The following is a 22,110-nucleotide window of genomic DNA, read 5'->3' as shown; positions in this document are numbered from 1 at the left end:
ATGTATTACAATAAAACAATTTAATGCAATCCAGCAGGTAAAATTCAAAATTGGGAACAAATTAAAAGGCAGAATGTTTACAGTACACAGTCTCTTTAAAGCGAATGTAAACTTTAATGAATTAAAGACCAGTATCAAATAATAATGACAATTTAATTCATTACAGTTTACAATGATGCTTTTTTTTTTTTTTTTTTTTAATACTTACCGATGATGAATCCGGCTTCCTCCAATCATTGCGTGCCTCATGAGCTGGATGCCAAAGGGGGCACACAACAATTGGAGGAAGCCAGATTCGTCATCCATATGCTAAAGAAAGCAGGAACTGCGGACGGAGGACCTGCCTTATGTTAACCATAATGCAAAGGATATCATGATTACAACAAGGAACACCAGAACAGTATCTTTATAACTACATAGTGATGTAATATTCTGTTTTCCTTTCATGATTCAGATAGAGCATGCAATTTTAAGCAACTTTCTAATTTACTCCTATTATCATTTTTTTCCGTTCTCTTGGTATCTTTATTTGAAAAAGGAAGAATGTAAGCTTAGGAGCCGGCCCATTCATGGTTCAACACCTGGGTAGCGCTTTCTGATTGGTGTCTAAATGTAGCCACCAATCAGCAAGTGCTACCCAGGTTCTGAACCAAAAATGGGCCGGCTCCTAAGCTTACATTCAAATAAAGATACCAAGAGAACAAAGAAAAATTGATAATAGGAATACATTAGAATGTTGTTTAAAATTGCATGTTCTATCTGAATCATGAAAGTGTAATTTTGACTATACTATTCCTTTGAAGATAACAAAATACAATTCATTACGATAGCTACAGCCTTTCACAGTTTCAATAAAAGTGCTCCAAATAAACAATATTCCAAACAGGGACACTCATTTCTTCACAGAGTAGGATTTGTCCACTACACCAAGTATTGCTGGAGGATAATGGGAGATTTTCACTTTATTACCTCAGATTCAGGTGTCAATATTGATACAGAAACTGATTTTAATTAAAAAACCTTAAAACTATTAAAATTGCTCTACACATTTGAATAGTCAGTAAATCTTTTTCAAGAGCAATTAACAACTTGACAATAAAGACAGGTAGTTTATTGGCTACAACAAGAGACCAGCAACTTGAATTCCACCAGGCTTTTTAAAAAATATATCCCTGGGTAGCTCTTGATTGGCAAAACCTTGTAAGCTGTGCTAACAAAATGTTAAAATGGTAGTGTTAAAGACATTTAAGTAATTTATTTTGCAATGCAGTGCTTACTTGCTGATCAATACAATGAGTTTAATACTCCTTTAGATAGGGAATCCTCATTTTGTTATCTAATATACATATATATTGGTAAGTGATGTATAGAAAATTAATAAATAACTAAAACTTATGCAAATCTCAGAGTACACTTCTCTAATTTTTGGGAAATTAATTTTGTTTTTGTTGACCATTTCTCCAGGCTCATGGGGGGAGCACCATCACCAGACAGCTGGAAGGGAAACCTTAATGTTCCATATAACATTGGGCCGGGATTTGTAAACAGCTCATTTACACAGTAAGTGACTTTTATTTGTTGTAAGAGGGAGCAAGGGACAACTCTTTCTTATTGGGGACAAATGACATAGAATATAATACTAATACAACACTATATTTAGCTACTATCTGATTAACTCATGATAAAGTGTTTGTGCGTATGCATCTGAGTGCCTGTGTGCTTGTTTGTATATTCATGTTGATGTTTGAGAGACCTTCTGAGTGAATGAATGAGGATGCCTATGGATTCTTATTTATGTCTCTGGGTGCCTGTTTGTGTGCATGGGGTGCCTGGTTTTGTGTATGTTGGTTCCTATGTGTATAGGGTCTGATGGTGCTTGCGTGCATGTAAATGTCAATATGTGCTAGTGTATGTGCATGTAGATGTCTATGGGTCCTTGTATGGTGATGCTGTGCGTGGATTTCTATGGGTGCCTGTTTGTTGTTGCTGTGCCCTTCACTAATTTTTGTCTGTGGGCTCTGGTTAGTCTCAGACCACCCCCGTTCTCTACTAAGATAGTAAGTATTCTAAACTGGTCTCATGCCATCAGTCACTAACACCAAAGGTATCTGTGAGCACATTTTTTCAGGCAAGTCTCTTAACCTGCTTCACAATCATTAGATGACCTCATCATGAAAAATAATTTCATGAGTCAACTAGAACATACAATTTTAAAAAAAACTTTCCACCAAGGATAACATGAAAACAAAATATATAAATAATAGAACTAAATTGGAAAGTTGTTTAAAATTAGGATGGACCAACCATAAAGTTTACAATGTGTTCATTATTTGACAACTTGGCCTCTATTTCAAATAACTGGATACTTAACAGATTGGGTCTAATCTGAGGTTGAATATAGATATTTAACTGACTGGGGCTTCTGGGACATATGTGAGATGTAAAGTTTGATGTGTACATATGGTTGACAGGGCTTGCCTATAAGAGTTAGAGACTATCTATACTTTTGTTTATAGAATAAAAACTATAAAATGCAAGTGGAGTCTCTGAAAGTAAACTCAATATAAATGTAGCTTAAAGGGACATTAAACCCCAAAAAAATTATTTCATAATTTAAATAGAGAATACAATTTTAAACAACATTCCAATTTACTTCTATAATCTAATTTGCTTTATTCTATAGATATGCATTGTTGAAGAAAAAGCAATGGACATGGGTGAGCCAATCACACAAGGCATCTATGTGCAACCAACAATCAGTAGCTACTGAGCCTATCTAGATATGCTTTTTTAGCAAAGGATATTAAGAGAATGAAGCAAATTAGATAATAAAAGTAAATGTGGGTTTCATGTCCCTTTTAAATGCTTATATTACCCACTTGTATAAGGTGCTTGCAGGTCTGACATTTGGTCTTGTATATGTTGTTTAACACCTTTTAGTAAGTAACCATAACACTCAATCTGGTATAATAAATTGTGGGTTACATTGTTTAAAACATTTTTTTATGTGTGCTGAAAATATAGTGCGCCCTATAATTTAAATGGAATGTGCAAAGCAGTAGTAGCTCACTCATTGTGATTTTATTACAACTCATTGGTTAAATTTTGCTCTGGAACACAATCCGAAATAACATAATTTATGTAAGAACTTACCTGATAAATTCATTTCTTTCATATTAACAAGAGTCCATGAGCTAGTGACGTATGGGATATACATTCCTACCAGGAGGGGCAAAGTTTCCCAAACCTCAAAATGCCTACAAATACACCCCTCACCACACCCACAAATCAGTTTAACGAATAGCCAAGAAGTGGGGTGATAAGAAAAAAGTGCGAAGCATATAAAATAAGGAATTGGAATAATTGTGCTTTATACAAAAAAATCATAACCACCACAAAAAAGGGTGGGCCTCATGGACTCTTGTTAATATGAAAGAAATGAATTTATCAGGTAAGTTCTTACATAAATTATGTTTTCTTTCATGTAATTAACAAGAGTCCATGAGCTAGTGACGTATGGGATAATGAATACCCAAGATGTGGATCTTTCCACACAAGAGTCACTAGAGAGGGAGGGATAAAATAAAGACAGCCAATTCCTGCTGAAAATAATCCACACCCAAAATAAAGTTTAATGAAAAACATAAGCAGAAGATTCAAACCGAAACCACTGCCTGAAGTACCTTTCTACCAAAAACTGCTTCAGAAGAAGAGAATACATCAAAATGGTAGAATTTAGTAAAAGTATGCAAAGAGGACCAAGTCGCTGCTTTGCAAATCTGATCAACTGAAGCTTCATTCCTAAACGCCCAGGAAGTAGAAACTGACCTAGTAGAATGAGCTGTAATCCTCTGAGGCGGAGTTTTACCCGACTCAACATAGGCAAGATGAATTAAAGATTTCAACCAGGATGCCAAAGAAATGGCAGAAGGTTTCTGGCCTTTTCTAGAACCAGAAAAGATGACAAATAGACGAAGTCTTTCGGAAAGATTTAGTAGCTTCAACATAATATTTCAAAGCTCTAACAACATCCAAAGAATGTAACGATTTCTCCTTAGAATTCTTAGGATTAGGACATAATGAAGGAACCACGATTTCTCTACTAATGTTGTTGGAATTCACAACCTTAGGTAAAAATTCAAAAGAAGTTCGCAACACCGCCTTATCCTGATGAAAAATCAGAAAAGGAGACTCACAAGAAAGAGCAGATAATTCAGAAACTCTTCTGGCAGAAGAGATGGCCAAAAGGAACAAAACTTTCCAAGAAAGCAATTTAATGTCCAATAAATGCATAGGTTCAAACGGAGGAGCTTGAAGAGCTCCCAGAACCAAATTCAAACTCCATGGAGGAGAAATTGACTTAATGACAGGTTTTATACGAACCAAAGCTTGTACAAAACAATGAATATCAGGAAGAATAGCAATCTTTCTGTGAAAAAGAACAGAAAGAGCAGAGATTTGTCCTTTCAAGGAACTTGCGGACAAACCCTTATCTAAACCATCCTGAAGAAATTGTAATATTCTCGGAATTCTAAAAGAATACCAAGAAAAATGATGAGTAAGACACCAAGAAATATAAGTCTTCCAGACTCTATAATATATCTCTCTAGATACAGATTTACGAGCCTGTAACATAGTATCAATCACAGAGTCAGAGAAACCTCTTTGACTAAGAATCAAGCGTTCAATCTCCATACCTTTAAGTTTAAGGATTTCAGATCCGGATGGAAAAAAGGACCTTGCGACAGAAGGTCTGGTCTTAACGGAAGAGTCCATGGTTGGCAAGATGCCATCCGGACAAGATCCGCATACCAAAACCTGTGAGGCCATGCCGGAGCTATTAGCAGAACAAACGAGCATTCCCTCAGAATCTTGGAGATTACTCTTGGAAGAAGAACTAGAGGCGGAAAGATATAGGCAGGATGATACTTCCAAGGAAGTGATAATGCATCCACTGCCTCCGCCTGAGGATCCCGGGATCTGGACAGATACCTGGGAAGTTTCTTGTTTAGATGAGAGGCCATCAGATCTATCTCTGGAAGTCCCCACATTTGAACAATCTGAAGAAATACCTCTGGGTGAAGAGACCATTCGCCCGGATGCAACGTTTGGCGACTGAGATAATCCGCTTCCCAATTGTCTACACCTGGGATATGAACCGCAGAGATTAGACAGGAGCTGGATTCCGCCCAAACCAGAATTCGAGATACTTCTTTCATAGCCAGAGGACTGTGAGTCCCTCCTTGATGATTGATGTATGCCACAGTTGTGACATTGTCTGTCTGAAAACAAATGAACGATTCTCTCTTCAGAAGAGGCCAAAACTGAAGAGCTCTGAAAATTGCACGGAGTTCCAAAATATTGATCGGTAATCTCACCTCCTGAGATTCCCAAACTCCCTGTGCCGTCAGAGATCCCCACACAGCTCCCCAACCTGTGAGACTTGCATCTGTTGAAATTACAGTCCAGGTCGGAAGAACAAAAGAAGCCCCCTGAATTAAACGATGGTGATCTGTCCACCACGTTAGAGAGTGTCGAACAATCGGTTTTAAAGATATTAATTGAGATATCTTCGTGTAATCCCTGCACCATTGCTTCAGCATACAGAGCTGAAGAGGTCGCATGTGAAAACGAGCAAAGGGGATCGCGTCCGATGCAGCAGTCATAAGACCTAGAATTTCCATGCATAAGGCTACCGAAGGGAATGATTGTGACTGAAGGTTTCGACAAGCTGAAATCAATTTTAGACGTCTCTTGTCTGTTAAAGACAGAGTCATGGACACTGAATCTATCTGGAAACCCAGAAAGGTTACCCTTGTTTGAGGAATCAAAGAACTTTTTGGTAAATTGATCCTCCAACCATGATCTTGAAGAAACAACACAAGTCGATTCGTATGAGACTCTGCTAAATGTAAAGACTGAGCAAGTACCAAGATATCGTCCAAATAAGGAAATACCACAATACCCTGTTCTCTGATTACAGACAGAAGGGCACCGAGAATCTTTGTGAAAATTCTTGGAGCTGTAGCAAGGCCAAACGGTAGAGCCACAAATTGGTAATGCTTGTCTAGAAAAGAGAATCTCAGGAACTGAAAATGATCTGGATGAATCGGAATATGCAGATATGCATCCTGTAAATCTATTGTGGACATATAATTCCCTTGCTGAACAAAAGGCAATATAGTCCTTACAGTTACCATCTTGAACGTTGGTATCCTTACATAACGATTCAATAATTTTAGATCCAGAACTGGTCTGAAGGAATTCTCCTTCTTTGGTACAATGAAGAGATTTGAATAAAACCCCATCCCCTGTTCCGGAACTGGAACTGGCATAATTACTCCAGCCAGCTCTAGATCTGAAACACAATTCAGAAATGCTTGAGCTTTCACTGGATTTACTGGGACACGGGAAAGAAAAAATCTCTTTGCAGGAGGTCTCATCTTGAAACCAATTCTGTACCCTTCTGAAACAATGCTCTGAATCCAAAGATTGTGAACAGAATTGATCCAAATTTCTTTGAAAAAACGTAACCTGCCCCCTACCAGCTGAACTGGAATGAGGGCCGTACCTTCATGTGAACTTAGAAGCAGGCTTTGCCTTTCTAGCAGGCTTGGATTTATTCCAGACTGGAGATGGTTTCCAAACTGAAACTGCTCCTGAGGACGAAGGATCAGGCTTTTGTTCTTTGTTGAAACGAAAGGAACGAAAATGATTGTTAGCCCTGTTTTTACCTTTAGATTTTTTATCCTGTGGTAAAAAAGTTCCTTTCCCACCAGTAACAGTTGAAATAATAGAATCCAACTGAGAACCAAATAATTTGTTTCCCTGGAAAGAAACGGAAAGTAGAGTTTATTTAGAAGCCATATCAGCATTCCAAGTCTTAAGCCATAAAGCTCTTCTGGCTAAGATAGCTAGAGACATAAACCTAACATCAACTCTAATAATATCAAAAATGGCATCACAGATAAAATTATTAGCATGCTGAAGAAGAATAATAATATCATGAGAATCACGATTTGCTACTTGTTGCGCTAGGGTTTCCAACCAAAAAGTTGAAGCTGCAGCAACATCAGCCAATGATATAGCAGGTCTAAGAAGATTACCTGAACACAGATAAGCTTTTCTTAGAAAGGATTCAATTTTTCTATCTAAAGGATCCTTAAACGAGGTACCATCTGACGTAGGAATGGTAGTACGTTTAGCAAGGGTAGAAATAGCCCCATCAACTTTAGGGATTTTGTCCCAAAATTCTAACCTGTCAGGCGGAACAGGATATAATTGCTTAAAACGTTTAGAAGGAGTAAATGAATTTCCCAATTTATCCCATTCTTTGGAAATCACTGCAGAAATAGCATTAGGAACAGGAAAAACTTCTGGAATAACCGCAGGAGCTTTAAAAACCTTATCCAAACGTATAGAATTAGTATCAAGAGGACTAGAATCCTCTATTTCTAAAGCAATTAATACTTCTTTAAGTAAAGAGCGAATAAATTCCATCTTAAATAAATATGAAGATTTATCAGCATCAATCTCTGAGATAGAATCCTCTGAACCAGAAGAGTCCAAAGAATCAGAATGATGGTGTTCATTTAAAAATTCATCTGTAGAGAGAGAAGATTTAAAAGACTTTTTACGTTTACTAGAAGGAGAAATAACAGACAAAGCCTTCTTTATGGATTCAGAAACAAAATCTCTTATGTTATCAGGAACATTCTGCACCTTAGATGTTGAGGGAACTGCAACAGGCAATGGTACATTACTAAAGGAAATATTATCTGCTTTAACAAGTTTGTCATGACAATTATTACAAACAACAGCTGGAGGAATAGCTACCAAAAATTTACAGCAGATACACTTAGCTTTGGTAGATCCAGCAGGCAGTGATTTTCCTGTAGTATCTTCTGGCTCAGATGCAACGTGAGACATCTTGCAATATGTAAGAAAAAAACAACATATAAAGCAAAATAGATCAAATTCCTTATAAGACAGTTTCAGGAATGGGAAAGAATGCCAAATATCAAGCTTCTAGCAACCAGAAGCAAATGAAAAATGAGACTGAAATAATGTGGAGACAAAAGCGACGCCCATATTTTTTAGCGCCAAATAAGACGCCCACATTATTTGGCGCCTAAATGCTTTTGGCGCCAAAAATGACGCCACATCCGGAACGCCGACATTTTTGGCGCAAAATAACGTCAAAAAAATGACGTAACTTCTGGCGACACGTATGACGCCGGAAACGGAAAAGAATTTTTGCGCCAAAAAAGTCCGCGCCAAGAATGACGCAATAAAATGAAGCATTTTCAGCCCCCGCGAGCCTAACAGCCCACAGGGAAAAAAGTCAAATTTTTGAGGTAAGAAAAATATGATAAATCAATGCATAATCCCAAATATGAAACTGACTGATCTGAAAATAAGGAAAGTTGAACATTCTGAGTCAAGGCAAATAAATGTTTGAATACATATATTTAGAACTTTATAAATAAAGTGCCCAACCATAGCTTAGAGTGTCACAGAAAATAAGACTTACTTACCCCAGGACACTCATCTACATGTTTGTAGAAAGCCAAACCAGTACTGAAACGAGAATCAGTAGAGGTAATGGTAAATATAAGAGTATATCGTCGATCTGAAAAGGGAGGTAAGAGATGAATCTCTACGACCGATAACAGAGAACCTATGAAATAGACCCCGTAGAAGGAGATCACTGCATTCAATAGGCAATACTCTCTTCACATCCCTCTGACATTCACTGCACGCTGAGAGGAAAACCGGGCTCCAACTTGCTGCGGAGCGCATATCAACGTAGAATCTAGCACAAACTTACTTCACCACCTCCCTTGGAGGCAAAGTTTGTAAAACTGATTTGTGGGTGTGGTGAGGGGTGTATTTGTAGGCATTTTGAGGTTTGGGAAACTTTGCCCCTCCTGGTAGGAATGTATATCCCATACGTCACTAGCTCATGGACTCTTGTTAATTACATGAAAGAAATCACATTACCTGTTCTCAGTTGTTTTTATTCTTTCATATTTACACTTAAATACTACCTTCATTTTGTTCTTGTTTTCTAGTTCCCATTTCCTCTTTTTCCCAGATTATGCTAGTTGGTCAGTATGTTTTTTTTTTTGGAGGAGGATAGTTGATAGGGCTGATTATCAAAACTTTTTTGGTTTACATGTGAAATACTAAGCTGACACTCATTTACAAAGGTCGCCTTCAGGAAATTCTCTAAAAAGGTACTTAAAAGGACAGTCAACAACAGAATTTTTGTTGTTTTAAAAGATAGATAATCCCTTAATTACCAATTCCCTAGTTTTGCATAACCAACACAGTTATAATTATACACGTTTTACCTCTGTAATTACCTTGTATCTAAGCCTCAGCAGAGTGCCCCCTTATTTCAGTTCTTTTGACAGACTTGCAGTTTAGCCAATCAGAGCTGTCTCCATGGTAAATTCACGTGCATGAGCTCAATGTTATCTATATGAAACACGTGAACTAATGTCCTCTAGTGGTGAAAAACTGTCAAAAATGCATTTAGATTAGAGGTGGCCTTCAAGGTCTAAGAAATTAGCATATGAACCTCCTAGGTTTAGCTTTCAACTAAGAATACCAAGAGAACAAAGCAAAATTGGTGATAAAAGTAAATTGGAAAGTTGTTTATAATTACATGCCCTATTTGAAACATGAAAGTTTTTTTTTTTACTTGACTGTCCCTTTAAGGAGCTCACAGGAAAGGGGAACTTTGATAGAGAATGATAATTTAGAAGGGCGGTAGCATCAGCTGTGTCTAATATTACCAGATCGGACCTGAAACATGCGCTAATTAAAGGCCTCCCTGCATTATGCTTGAACACATTATGCACATGCCTATGTATAGATATGCAGCAATGGTAGTTTTGCACCATGTCTTGAGATGGCCCTGCGGGGGAGGGCTACAATTTAAAATTTTATTTCAGTGTATAATGTCTTTCAATCTCCTCTATTTTCATAAGCATGTGGTAAAAAGTATATTACTATAACTGTGTTGGTTATGCAAAATTGGGGAATGGGTAATAAAGGGATTGTCTATCTTTTGAAACCATAAAAATTCTGTAGTAGACTGTCCCTTAAAAGCGAGAACAATGCAATACTCCTTTAAAAGGACATAACATTGTATTAGTCTCAGATTCTACCTACTAAGCAGCATTTTTATACAGTAATTTCAACGTTCTTACCTTTATTGATATCCAGTTGTCTTTCACATTTTAAGCCCCTCCCACATACCACCCAAACCCTGCCCACAGAGAGCCCAAAATGATTTAGTTTAAAAAAGAATGGGTGAATACAGTTTTTCCTTGGAAGAGACAGCAATTCTTAAGTAAAAAAGTGACAGACAGCACCCTTCTTTAATGAGAAGTTGAATTATCCTTCTACTTCACTTGTTTTATCTATATTTGTTAGTATATATTCAGATATAAATACTTTCAAAAGTAAGACATAAACCTATAAGTCATATTTTTGCTTAATATAACACATTTTAAAGGTATAACAGTGCTGGTAATTGAGTAATACTGAGGAGATAGAACTAGTAAGTGATATTAAAGGGACACTCAAGTCAAAATAAACTTTTATAATTTAGAAAGAGCAGCAGTTTTAAGACACTTTCCAATTTACTTCCATAATCACATTTTGCACAGTGTTTTTATATTCACACTTTCTGAGGAACAAGATCCTACTGAGCATGTGCACAAGCCCACAGAGTATATGTATACTAGTCTCCGATTGACTGATGTCTGTCACATGATACATGGGGACGGAAAATGGGAGAGAAAAAAATTGTTAGAAAAAAAATCTACTGCTTATGTGAAATTCAGAGTAAGTGCTATTGCATTGTCGTCTCTTTATTATGCACTTGTTAAAGGGACACTAAACCCAAATTAAACTTTCATGATTCAGATAGAGCATGCAATTTTAAGCAACTTTCTAATTTATTCCTATTATCAATTTGTCTTCGTTCTCTTGCTATCTTTATTTGAAAAAGAGGGCATATAAGCTAAGGAGCCAGCCAATTTTTGGTTCAGTACCCTGGACAGCACTTGTTTATTGGTGGGTGCATTTAGCCACCAATCAGCAAGCACAACCCAGGTTGTGAATCAAAAATGGGCCGGATTCTAAACTTACATTCTTGCTTTTCAAATAAAGATAGCAAGAGAATGAAGAAAAATTGATAATAGGAGTAAATTAGAAAGTTGCTTAAAATTGCATGCTCTGTCTGAATCATGAAAGAAAACATTTGGGTTCAGTGTTCCTTTAATTATGCAATTCTACTGCATTGAGGGATCCTTTGAATTGAACGTATTTAAAGGGACAGTCTACACCAGAATTTTTATTGTTTTAAAAGATAGATAATCCCTTTATTACCCATTCCCCAGTTTTGCATAACCAACACAGCCCACAGAGTATAGGTATTAATATACTTTTAACCTCTGTGATTATCTTGTATCTAAGCCTCTGCAAACTGCCCCTGTATTTCAGTTCTTTTGACAGACTTACAGTTTAGCCAATCAGTGCCTGCTCCCAGATAACTTCACGTGCACAAGCACAGTGTTATCTATATGAAATACATGAACTAACACTCTCTAGTGGTGAAAAACTGTTCAAACGCATTCTGAAAAGAGGTGGCCTTCAAGGTCTAAGAAATTAGCATATGAACCTCCTAGGTTAAGCTTTCAACTAAGAATACCAAGAGAACAAAGCAAAATTGGTGATAAAAGTAAATTGGAAAATTGTTTAAAATTACATGCTCTATCTGAATCATGAAAGTTTTTTTTTGGCCCAGACTGTCCCTTTAATAATAAACTCCTTTTGTTACAGGAAGATCAGAATGCACGTCTACAGTTACAATCAAGTAACAAGAATTTATAATGTAATTGGAAAACTCAGAGGTGCTGTGGAACCAGGTGAGTCAAATCACTGACCCAGAAACTAACTTTTGTTAATGAATCGTTATATTGCTCAGTGTGACAAACCCTGAACTCTCTATACGCTTTGTCAGTAGAGCATTTATGTATTATGTATCAGTTTTTTTAACTCCCTACCAAGCTGCTTTAAAGGGACAAATAAATCTAAATAATATGCTCACAATTCTGATAGAGTATGCAATTTAAACTACTTTCCAATTTATTTCTATTAACAAATCTGTTTTGTTCTTTTTGTATTCTTTGTTGAGAAATAAACCTAGGTAGGCTGAGAGGAGCTTAGGAGTGTGCATGTTTCCTTAGCACTCTATGGGATCCGTGTAATAAGCAGTGTAAGCTGCTTCAGGGCCCTTGCGGGGGAGGTTTGCATATGCGAATCTGCTTCCCGCAATGGAAGAAGCAATGATAAGCCTATGAGTTGGCGGAGAGAAATCACCCCGAACTTGCGCGCTTGTGATGATTGGCAGGCACTTCTCACATGCAATTGGTCGTGCAAGGGAAGGCATTGTAAGCTCACTTGAGCGTGTAATCGTACATATAGGCAGCAGACAAGCTCTTGACTTGAGAACCTTGTCTGCAAACACTTTAATACATTGGGCCCTATGTCAACAGTGTTTGCAACTACGTATAACAATGCTTTACACATTGTTGCAATCACTGTTTCCAGATGGACACGTGCATGCCCCATAACTCATCTAGGATTACTTAAAGGGACACTGTACCCAAAATTGTTCTTTCGTGATTCAGATTGAGCATGAAATTTTAAGCAACTTTCTAATTTACTCCTATTATCGAATTTTCTTCATTCTCTTGGTATCTTTATTTGAAATGCAAGAATGTAAGTTTAGATGCCGGCCCATTTTTGGTGAACAACCTGGGTTGTTCTTGCTGATTGGTGGATAAATTCATCCACCAATAAAAAAAAGTGCTGTCCAGAGTACTGAAACCAAAAAATAATGATAGCAAGAGAACAAAGAAAAATTGATAATAGGAGTAAATTAGAAAGTTGCTTAAAATTGCATGCTCTTTCTGAATTACAAAAGAAAAAAAATTGGGTACAGTGTCCCTTTAACAAAGGATACAAAGAAAACTAAGCATAATTGATAGCAGAAGTAAATTGGACAGTAGTTTAAAATTGCATGTTCAATCTGAATCATGAGCAATAATTTTGACTTTACTGTCCCTTTCAGAATGTTATTAATCAAAGCACATCCAGAAGTCAAATCTGTAGGTGTTCCACAGGGCAAGGAATGAAACACATTCCGGTGATTAGACTCATATGGAGGAGATTCAAGATCATATTCTCTATAAATAATCTAATATTCCAGCTAATGCATTCCTGCTAATAACTGTTGGTGACACAGTAGGAAACATAACTTTAGCCATTTAATTTAAACTTGTATTTTGTGATATAATCATAACCTGCAAATCTCAACCATTGTACTGACAGCTTGTAGGCTCGTACTTCTGTGCAAGGGATTCAATTATTTTAGTCACCATTAAATCTGGCCTTTTTCACATTACATTATGTTGAATTCTAGACCTGTATGAGACATAGCCCTATTATTGACAAAGACACCCAAACTGCTGGAATGTAAAAAAAAATATTGATTTCTAAAAACGTAAAAAAAAAAAAAGGTTTGGCTTAATATAAAGCTTTTTCATGTAGAATAAATAATACGAAATACATATTTATACTGCTTCATTACTGATAAAATGTTTTAATTACCAATATAATTTTAAAACAAATGTGTTTGCAGTGTACATACTGCATAGTTAAATGGGGCTTTATTGCATTGTCTTACAACTTGTTTGCTTATACCTGTATGTTTAACCCACACAAAGGGCTTAAACACAGTTAAAGTTAACTCTAGAGCAGCACAGCAATACACTGCTGATCCAAAAGACGACTGGTAAGGTAAACATGTAAGCCAATTCTGATTGGTTGAGAAAAATGTAATAGTCCAATAAAAAAGTAGTCTAATACATTAGAGTGACATTGAACAAGTACAAATCTAGCGAGCCGTCTTTAAAATTTCAGCATTTTATTCCAGGTACAAAATTATTTCCAAACAGCATAAAACTGTAAAAAATAGCTCATGCCTCCAGATTAAGCCGTAGCCGGTCTTACGCGTTTCGGCTTACAAACTGCCTTAATCATAGACCATATTGCTACATCCGGTGTTAACCCTTATAAAGCCAGAAAAAAGGGATAACAGCTGTGTCTGGATATGTGAGCTATTAATGTGTAATGACAAAAACAAACAGACTCAATACATACAGAGAACTAGTACAGACAATAATGTGATAGGTGGACTTAGATATACTAACAACTAGATAACCTCTCCTTCAAAATAGATAGTACATTTAGTATTAGATTCTAATCTGAAAAAGTCTGTGTTTAATTGAAATTAGTCCAACTACCAGAATATATACACTCTAATGGTCTATATTGTAATCCTTCATATTTCATTACAATATATGGTAATTTAAACTTCAATACAGAAAGGCAATACATTTTACAAATCTAATAGGTCAGAATCGTTATCTAATTCACAATCTCCCACGATCTACCTTTACTTATATATATGAAACTTAAATATTCCTGTATTTTATACCCTGGTGACCTTTCAATATTTCATTTAATAAATAACCACAGACTACAGTATTTCTATCTAATTGATATAAGAATCAATACTAGGTGAAGTAAAGATATCCCAGTCCAATAGTCCTAACCCTATAACCAAGTTGTGTTTAGAAAAATAGTGTATTCTTTAGTGACTCATTTAGAATTGCCAATGGTTAATGATATCACCTGTTGCATTAAATCCCTGCGGACGTCTGGTCCGCAAGGTGAAGATCCAAAATGCCTCCCTATGTAATAGTTTCGCTGTTCTGTCACCCCCTCGCGGAGTATTTCTTACTAGTTCAATCACTTGCCATTTAAATGTTTTAACCACTTTATTGTGGATCGTGATAAAGTGATGGACCAGATCTGAGACATCTATATCCTTCTCAATGTTGTTTAGATGTTCCCTGATCCTAAATCTCACTTCACGGGTCGTGCACCCCACATACTGTTTGTTGCATTCTGTACACTCAGCTACATATACAACATATGTGGTACGGCAATTAGTGCAGTTAGATAGAAGAAACACTCTTTGTGTGACCCTAGACTGAAAACGATTCGTCACACTTGTATGGCTGCAGGCTATGCAGGCCGTAAAGTGACACTTAAAATGTCCTTTAACTAAAAGCTAGCTGCTCCCTCCTGTACTTAACTTTTTTAACATACTCGGGGCTAGGATATTACCTATAGTTCGTCCCCTTTTGGGGACAAAATTACAGCCTTCATCAACAAAACACTTGAGACTTTCATCACCCGTTAGAACTGAAAGATGTTTTGTTATAATGCCACAGATTTCCCTAAACTGGGGACTGTAAGTAGTGGTAAATGTTGGTTTATTCAGGTCAAAATTTTCACTTTTATTTTTACTCCTTTGTTGGAGCATACTTGAACGCTCCATTCTATTGACCTCTAAATAGGCCCTCTCTACAGTGTTTGGGTGATAGCCTCTTTCCAGTAATTGTGTCTTAAGGATGCTTGCTTCCTTCTGAAAATCAGAATCAAGGGAGCAATTCCTCTTTAATCTAATCATCTGGCCTTTTGCCAGCCCAAACCCAGTGTGCCTTGGATGGCTGGATTTGGCGTGTAAAATAGTATTAGATGTAATAGGTTTTCTATATAGAGTTGTTATCACTTTTTGAGTTTTAGGGCCTCCAATAAGAGAAACATCCAAGTATGGTATAGATAATTTCTCCCAAACAGATGTGAATTGTAAGTTCACACTGTTTGTGTTTAAATATGTGTGAAACTGCACTGCCTCATCCTGAGTCCTAGTCCACACGAAAAGCAAGTCATCTATATATCTCTTATATGATCTTATCTTGCTTCTCTGTGTGTTCTGTTCTCCAAAGACGTGGGATCTTTCCCACCAGCTCATGAAAAGATTTTCATAGGCTGGGGCAAATTTGGCACCCATCGCAGTCCCACGCCTTTGGAGAAAAAACTGGTCTTCGAATTTAAAATAGTTGTGACTAAGAAGAAAGTTTAGTACTCTTAGTATATATGACTTTAAATTATCATCATAATTACTGTACATGTCTAATGAGAATCTGATAGATTCAAGACCAAATTTGTGTGGGATACACGAATAAAGGCCCACCACATCCACCGTAATCCATGAACAGTCTGCATCCCAACTCACTTGCTCCAGACTGTTCAATAGATGTGTGGTATCCCTCAGGTAGGAGGGCAATTGCAATACAAGTGGCTGCAGGAGGGACTCAACCCAGGAGGCAATTCTTTCGAATAATGACCCAATACCTGAGACAATCTGCTTCCCCCTTACCTCCTCCAAGGATTTATATACCTTGGGGAGGTGATGAAAAATAGGGATTGCCTGTGTATTAACATTCAAATATTCAAAAGTATCCTGATCTATGATACCCTCCTGCATACCATCATCTAATAAATCCAACAGCTGCAATTTAAAGATCGAGGTTGGATCCCTGGGAAGAGTTTGATATACTTCAGTATCAAGGACTTGTCTTTCTGCCTCCTGAATATACTTCAATCTGTCAAGTACCACAATGCTACCCCCCTTATCCGCCTGTCTTATAACTATTCCTTCTTTCTGTTTAAGTGTATCCAAAGCTAATTTCTGTTGGCGCGTTAAATTAGGGGAGGCAGCACTATGGTACTTTGACAGGAGTATAAGGTCATCCTCTACCAGCTTATGAAAAGCCTCAAGGAAAGGGCCTCTTTCTTTGGTAGGATAAAAGACTGAACGTGGTTTATAACCAATGTGTTCAGTCTTTGTAAAGGAATTCTGTTCCCTTGACTCATAGAATAAATCTTGAAGAAGCTGAAAATCACACGCTTCTGCAAAGTCAATTGTATCTATTATGGGGGGTATATCTGCATATATCTCTTGTGAATGTGCAGGGGGGACCTGATTCTCCCCAGTGTTCCCCCTGTTTAAAAAAAACTTTTTTAGTGTGAGGTCTCTCACTAAACGATTGACATCAGTAATAGTTTCGAAGAGATCAAAGGGCACACTGGGGACAAATCCTAAACCCATACTCAAAAGAGAAAGTTCGTCCTCACTGAGTATCGTTTCAGAGAGGTTCACAATCTTTATATTTTGTATTTGTTGTAACGACCTCTTCCCCTTCTGCCCCTTTGTCCTCTTCCTGCGCCTCTTCCTCTTCCTCCTCCCCCCTCTGTTTCCATCTCCACCTGTCCTAAAGGGTACAGACTAGCATTTTGTGGTTTAAGACATGGTTTGATAGAAGCACTAGGTGCTGGAAAATCATTGTCATGATCACTAAGAAACTCCCTACATCTCACTGAGGTCTCTGCGTGTGGTATATCTTTCTGACTGGTGTTCCTGGTGATAATAGGTTCAATCCTAGGTTGGCCTTGTTCAGGTCTAGTTCTAGGTGTCCTAATTTTGTGTTTGACTATCTCTCTAGATTGTTCCTCTTCTGATAAGTCACTCGAGCCACTCTTTGCTGCATATAGATTAGATTCTTGATCACTAACATCAGAATCAGAAAAGGTAACTCTCTTGTCTATACTTGTATTTTTGATTTTATTATAATTAGACCCTTTCTTCTTCGATCTATTCTTCCTTTTGGAGATTTGCCAATCATACACCCTGTTATTCATATAATCATCATTATCCCGATGAAATTTTCTAAGCTTGAAATTGTCTAGCTCTGTCCTAAACAAACCAACACTTTCTTTCAGCATCTCATCAAGATCATTATAATTAGGGTGCTCAATATACTCATTGAGCTGTAACTGTATAGTCTCCAATTCCTCTCTAACCTTAGTTAACTTTTTATCTTTAATTCTGATGATAATATCCATCAAAACTTTTGAGCATTCCGAGAGTGCTCCATTCCATTCATTCACTATTTCATAATCATCCACTTGAAAAGTGGGGAACTTGTTTAATCTGAGTCCCCTGGGTATCAGTTCTAGTAATAAGTATTTTTCCAGCGATCTCTTGTCCCACCAGATGCGGTACTCTTTCTTAAGAACCTTCTCCATCTGCAGAAATATATCACTGATATCCAGAGTCTCATGTTGTCTGATAAAAGTATCTTCTAATGTGAGTCTGCATTTGTCAATGTCCGTAAATGATTGTTGAGAGAAAAAACTCATAATATCAATGCTAAAGTACCTGGGTCTGAGAAATAATGTCTTAATCTCAGCACTAACAAGCGTGAGGTGCGTCAAAGTTCTCAAGGTAGACAGGCTGATCCCACGCAGGGAACAAAACACAATTTAGAGTCAAACTTAAGAAGGGAACAATCCACTGCTCGTGGGCTCCAAGCCTCAATCACCAGAATCACAGAAGCATCACAGATGTTAAGCAGGGCATATATGTATCGCTTGCACCACCATCCACTTTGGGCAACATTCTCTCAGGCAACACGGACAAACAATGTGGCTGATATGATAAAAACAGCGGCCTCACCTATATAATGTCCGTTGTCTTTTTCCGACTGCTAAAGTCTTCGTTTGCCTCCGGATCAGTTGTATCCCTTCCTCCTGAGGGACGCCACCAAGCGCGGCTCCGATCTCCGTTCGTGGTGCGTAGCGTGCCTCCTGCCCATGTCCACCTGTGATGACGTCAGGCACTATGCGTAGTCTCCACTGACCGCGCACCTCCAAGACATGCTCAAGCCGGAACCAAAGGAATCATCTGACATGGAACAATACATTAGAGTGTTTTCTTATAGCACATAGAATAAACTGCCACTCCCAAAATCCTTAGGTTCTGTTTGCAACCAATACAGCTTGTTGCAAGGACTACATATGACTCAGTTACCAGAAAGCAAAACTGGAATTGTGGAACAAGTCAACCAAAAACGCAAAATCTATGAAAAATACAATTGCAAGATGTTTTAATTAGGGACATTTCACTAATAAACTAAACCATTCAGTTCTAATTATTGAGTTACTAAGATCGCCACCAAGGTGAGGAGATAAGTTTTGACTAAAGGTGTTTTGGAATGTATATCTTACAGAACAGAACCCCACTTGGGGCCCCACGTATCAAGCGGAGTGCGGATAAGCTTCTCAACCTGAGAAGTTGTCCCCTTGCCTTTGCTACATACGGGCAGCAGATCTGTTCACCCACTGGCCAATATGCATCATTACACGCTCCGATGAGTGCGTAATACCCGCCCCTTCCCTTGGGCAGCCAATCATGTGAGAGAAGGATCTGTCAATCATCCCTAATGACCGCTGCCTTCTTACATTGTGGGAAGCAGACTCGCATGTGCGAGCTTGCCCTGCAAGGGCGCCGGAGCAACTTACGCTGCTTCATACACAGAGCCTTAACTCCTTAAGGACAAGGCCATTTTTCAATTTCTTTCCCTTAAGGACCAGGGCTATTTTTAAATTTCTGCAGTGTTTGTGTTCAGCTGTAATTTTACTCTTACTCATTTACTGTACCCACACATATTATATACCGTTTATCTCACCATTAAATGGACTTTCTAAAGATACCATTATTTTCATCATATCTTATAATTTACTATAAAAAATATATAAAATATGAGGAAAAAATTGAAAAAACACACACTTTTTCTAACTTTGACCCCCAAAATCTGTTACACATCTACAACCACCAAAAAACACCCATGCTAAATAGTTTCTAAATTTTGTCCTGAGTTTAGAAATACCCAATGTTTACATGTTCTTTGCTTTTTTTGCAAGTTATAGGGCAATAAGTACAAGTAGCACTTTGCTATTTCCAAACCACTTTTTTTCAAAATTAGCGCTAGTTACACTGGGACACTGATATCTTTCAGGAATCCCTGAATATCCCTCGACATGTATATATATTTTTTTAGAAGACATCCCAAAGTGTTGATCTAGACCCATGTTGGTATATTTCATGCCACCATTTCACCACCAAATGAGATCAAATAAAAAAAAAAAGGTTCACTTTTTCACAAATTGTTTTCACAAACTTTAGGTTTCTCACTGAAACTATTTGCAAACAACTTGTGCAATTATGGCACAAATGGTTGTAAACGCTTCTCTGGGATTCCCTTTGTTCAGAAATAGCAGACATATATGGCTTTGGGGTTGCTTTTTGGTAATTAGAAAGCCGCTAAATGCCACTGCGCACCACACGTGTATTATGCCCAGCAGTGAAGGGGTTAATTAGGGAGCATGTAGGGAGCTTCTATGGTTAATTTTAGCTTTATTGTAGTGTAGTAGACAACCCAAAGTATTGATCTAGGCCCATCTTGGTAAATTTCATGCCACCATTTCCCCGCCAAATGCGATCACTTTTTCACAAACTTTAGGTTTCTCACTGAAATTATTTACAAACAGCTTGTGCAATTATGGCACAAATGGTTGTAAATGCTTCTCTGGGATCCCCTTTGTTCAGAAATAGCAGACATATATGGCTTTAGCGTTGCTTTTTGGTAATTAGAAGGCCGCTAAATACCGCTGAGCATCATACGTGTATTATGTATAGCAGTGAAGGGGTTAATTAGGGAGCTTGCAGGGTTAATTTTAGCTTTAATGTAGAGATCAGCCTCCCATCTGACACATCACACCCCTGATCCCTCCCAAACAGCTCTCTTGCCTCCCCCACCCCACAATTGTCCACGCCATCTTAAGTACTGGCAGAAAGTCTGCCAGTACTAAAATTAAAGGTATTTTTTAAAAAAAATATATATTTTTTAGTATATTTACATATGCTGATGTGTAGGATCCCCCTTAGCCCCCAACCTCCCTGATCTCCCCCCCCCCAACAGCTCTCTAATCCTCCCCCTCTACCTTATTGGTAGCCATCTTGGGTACTGGCAGCTTTAAAGACCAGTTTGTGCAAGACATACCCTGTACGACATGAGTTGTTAAGGGGTTAAAGGGCCAGTAAACCCACCAAATAATGTTATATAATTCTGTACATAGTGCAGAATTATATAACATTAGCCTAGCCCCAGGTTTCTAAAGCAAAGTATTTCAGAGATATTTACCTGCGAAAATTAATTTTATAGACCGCCGCTCCTGGGGTGTCTGTTTTTACCTAAGCGCATCGGGTACGCTGTCTAGTCACAGCGTGCCCGATCTCTCCTTTAAAATGAATGTAGATCACTCCCGCTACCAGACCAGAGTGGAAGTGAGCTACATTCAGTTTAATGGCTCGATCGGGCGTGCTGTGACTAGACAGCGTGCCCGATGCACTTAGGTAGAAAACAGACCGGCTCACTAGAGCCAGGAGCAGCGGTCTGTAAAATGAATTTTCCTAGGTAAATATCTATGAAATACTTTGCTTTAGAAAGCTGGCACTAGGCTAATGTTATATAATTCTGCACTATGTGCAAAATTATATAACATTATTTGGTGGGTTTACTGCAGGGGTCAAGTTGAGTGGGAACGCATGGTAACTGAGTTCCTGCACTATTTTTGCAGGAGGAACTTAGTTCCCACTGGACAGAGAACAGAAATGCTTCTGTAAACACTGCTGCTGCTGGTGGTGGAAGGATCTAGAGCACAGTCTGGTTAGAGGAAAAGTGAGATCCTCTAGTAATGGGCAGTAACACTTCCTACAATACACTAAATGCAAGCTTGTCAGCAGTCATCACCCCGCACTGTGTGGAACACATGGTGCTTACATTTCTGTGTGGCTTACTCTGGGGTTATTTAGCTCCACTCAGCAGAAATAAGACTATTGCACCTTAAGTGGGTAAGACTATGTGACAAAGTAGGATTCTCAGGCCAAAAGGCAACCATTCAACCCTTCATTTGATTTCATTTGCTTTCATTAACCTAAGTGTTTAGATTATATACATATACAGTGTGTGCTTATATATATATATATATATATATATATATATTAATTGTGAGGGGGGTGGAAGTCTTAGTGAGTTCCCACACTTTTTTTTGTAGGACTTGACCACTGGTTTACTGGCCCTTTAAGTCTTTGATAGGGAAGTGAAAATTAAACTTGCATTCACTTCTATTTTCAATGTTACTCTCTTGGTATCCTTTACTGACAAATAATTTGTACATATCCCTACTGGGACCTAGCTGGGGATTGGGGGC

General features: G+C 37.9%; 1 protein-coding gene across 1 annotated transcript in view; it reads left to right on the top strand.

Annotated features, from left to right (window-relative positions):
- The window catches only part of LOC128654621 (N-acetylated-alpha-linked acidic dipeptidase 2-like), a 223,263-nt gene that overhangs the window by 98,268 nt on the left and 102,885 nt on the right, over positions 1 to 22,110 (top strand). The window contains exons 10-11 of the mRNA XM_053708628.1: positions 1,465 to 1,560; positions 11,860 to 11,945. Coding sequence (XP_053564603.1) covers positions 1,465 to 1,560; positions 11,860 to 11,945 — 182 coding nt within the window. The remainder of the gene's footprint in view (positions 1 to 1,464; positions 1,561 to 11,859; positions 11,946 to 22,110) is intronic.

The sequence above is a fragment of the Bombina bombina genome, chromosome 3 (genome assembly GCF_027579735.1).
Source record: "Bombina bombina isolate aBomBom1 chromosome 3, aBomBom1.pri, whole genome shotgun sequence".
NCBI classification, from domain to species: Eukaryota; Metazoa; Chordata; class Amphibia; order Anura; family Bombinatoridae; genus Bombina; species Bombina bombina.
Note: the sequence above shows the minus strand (reverse complement) of the source record. Positions and strands in the feature narration are given on the sequence as shown.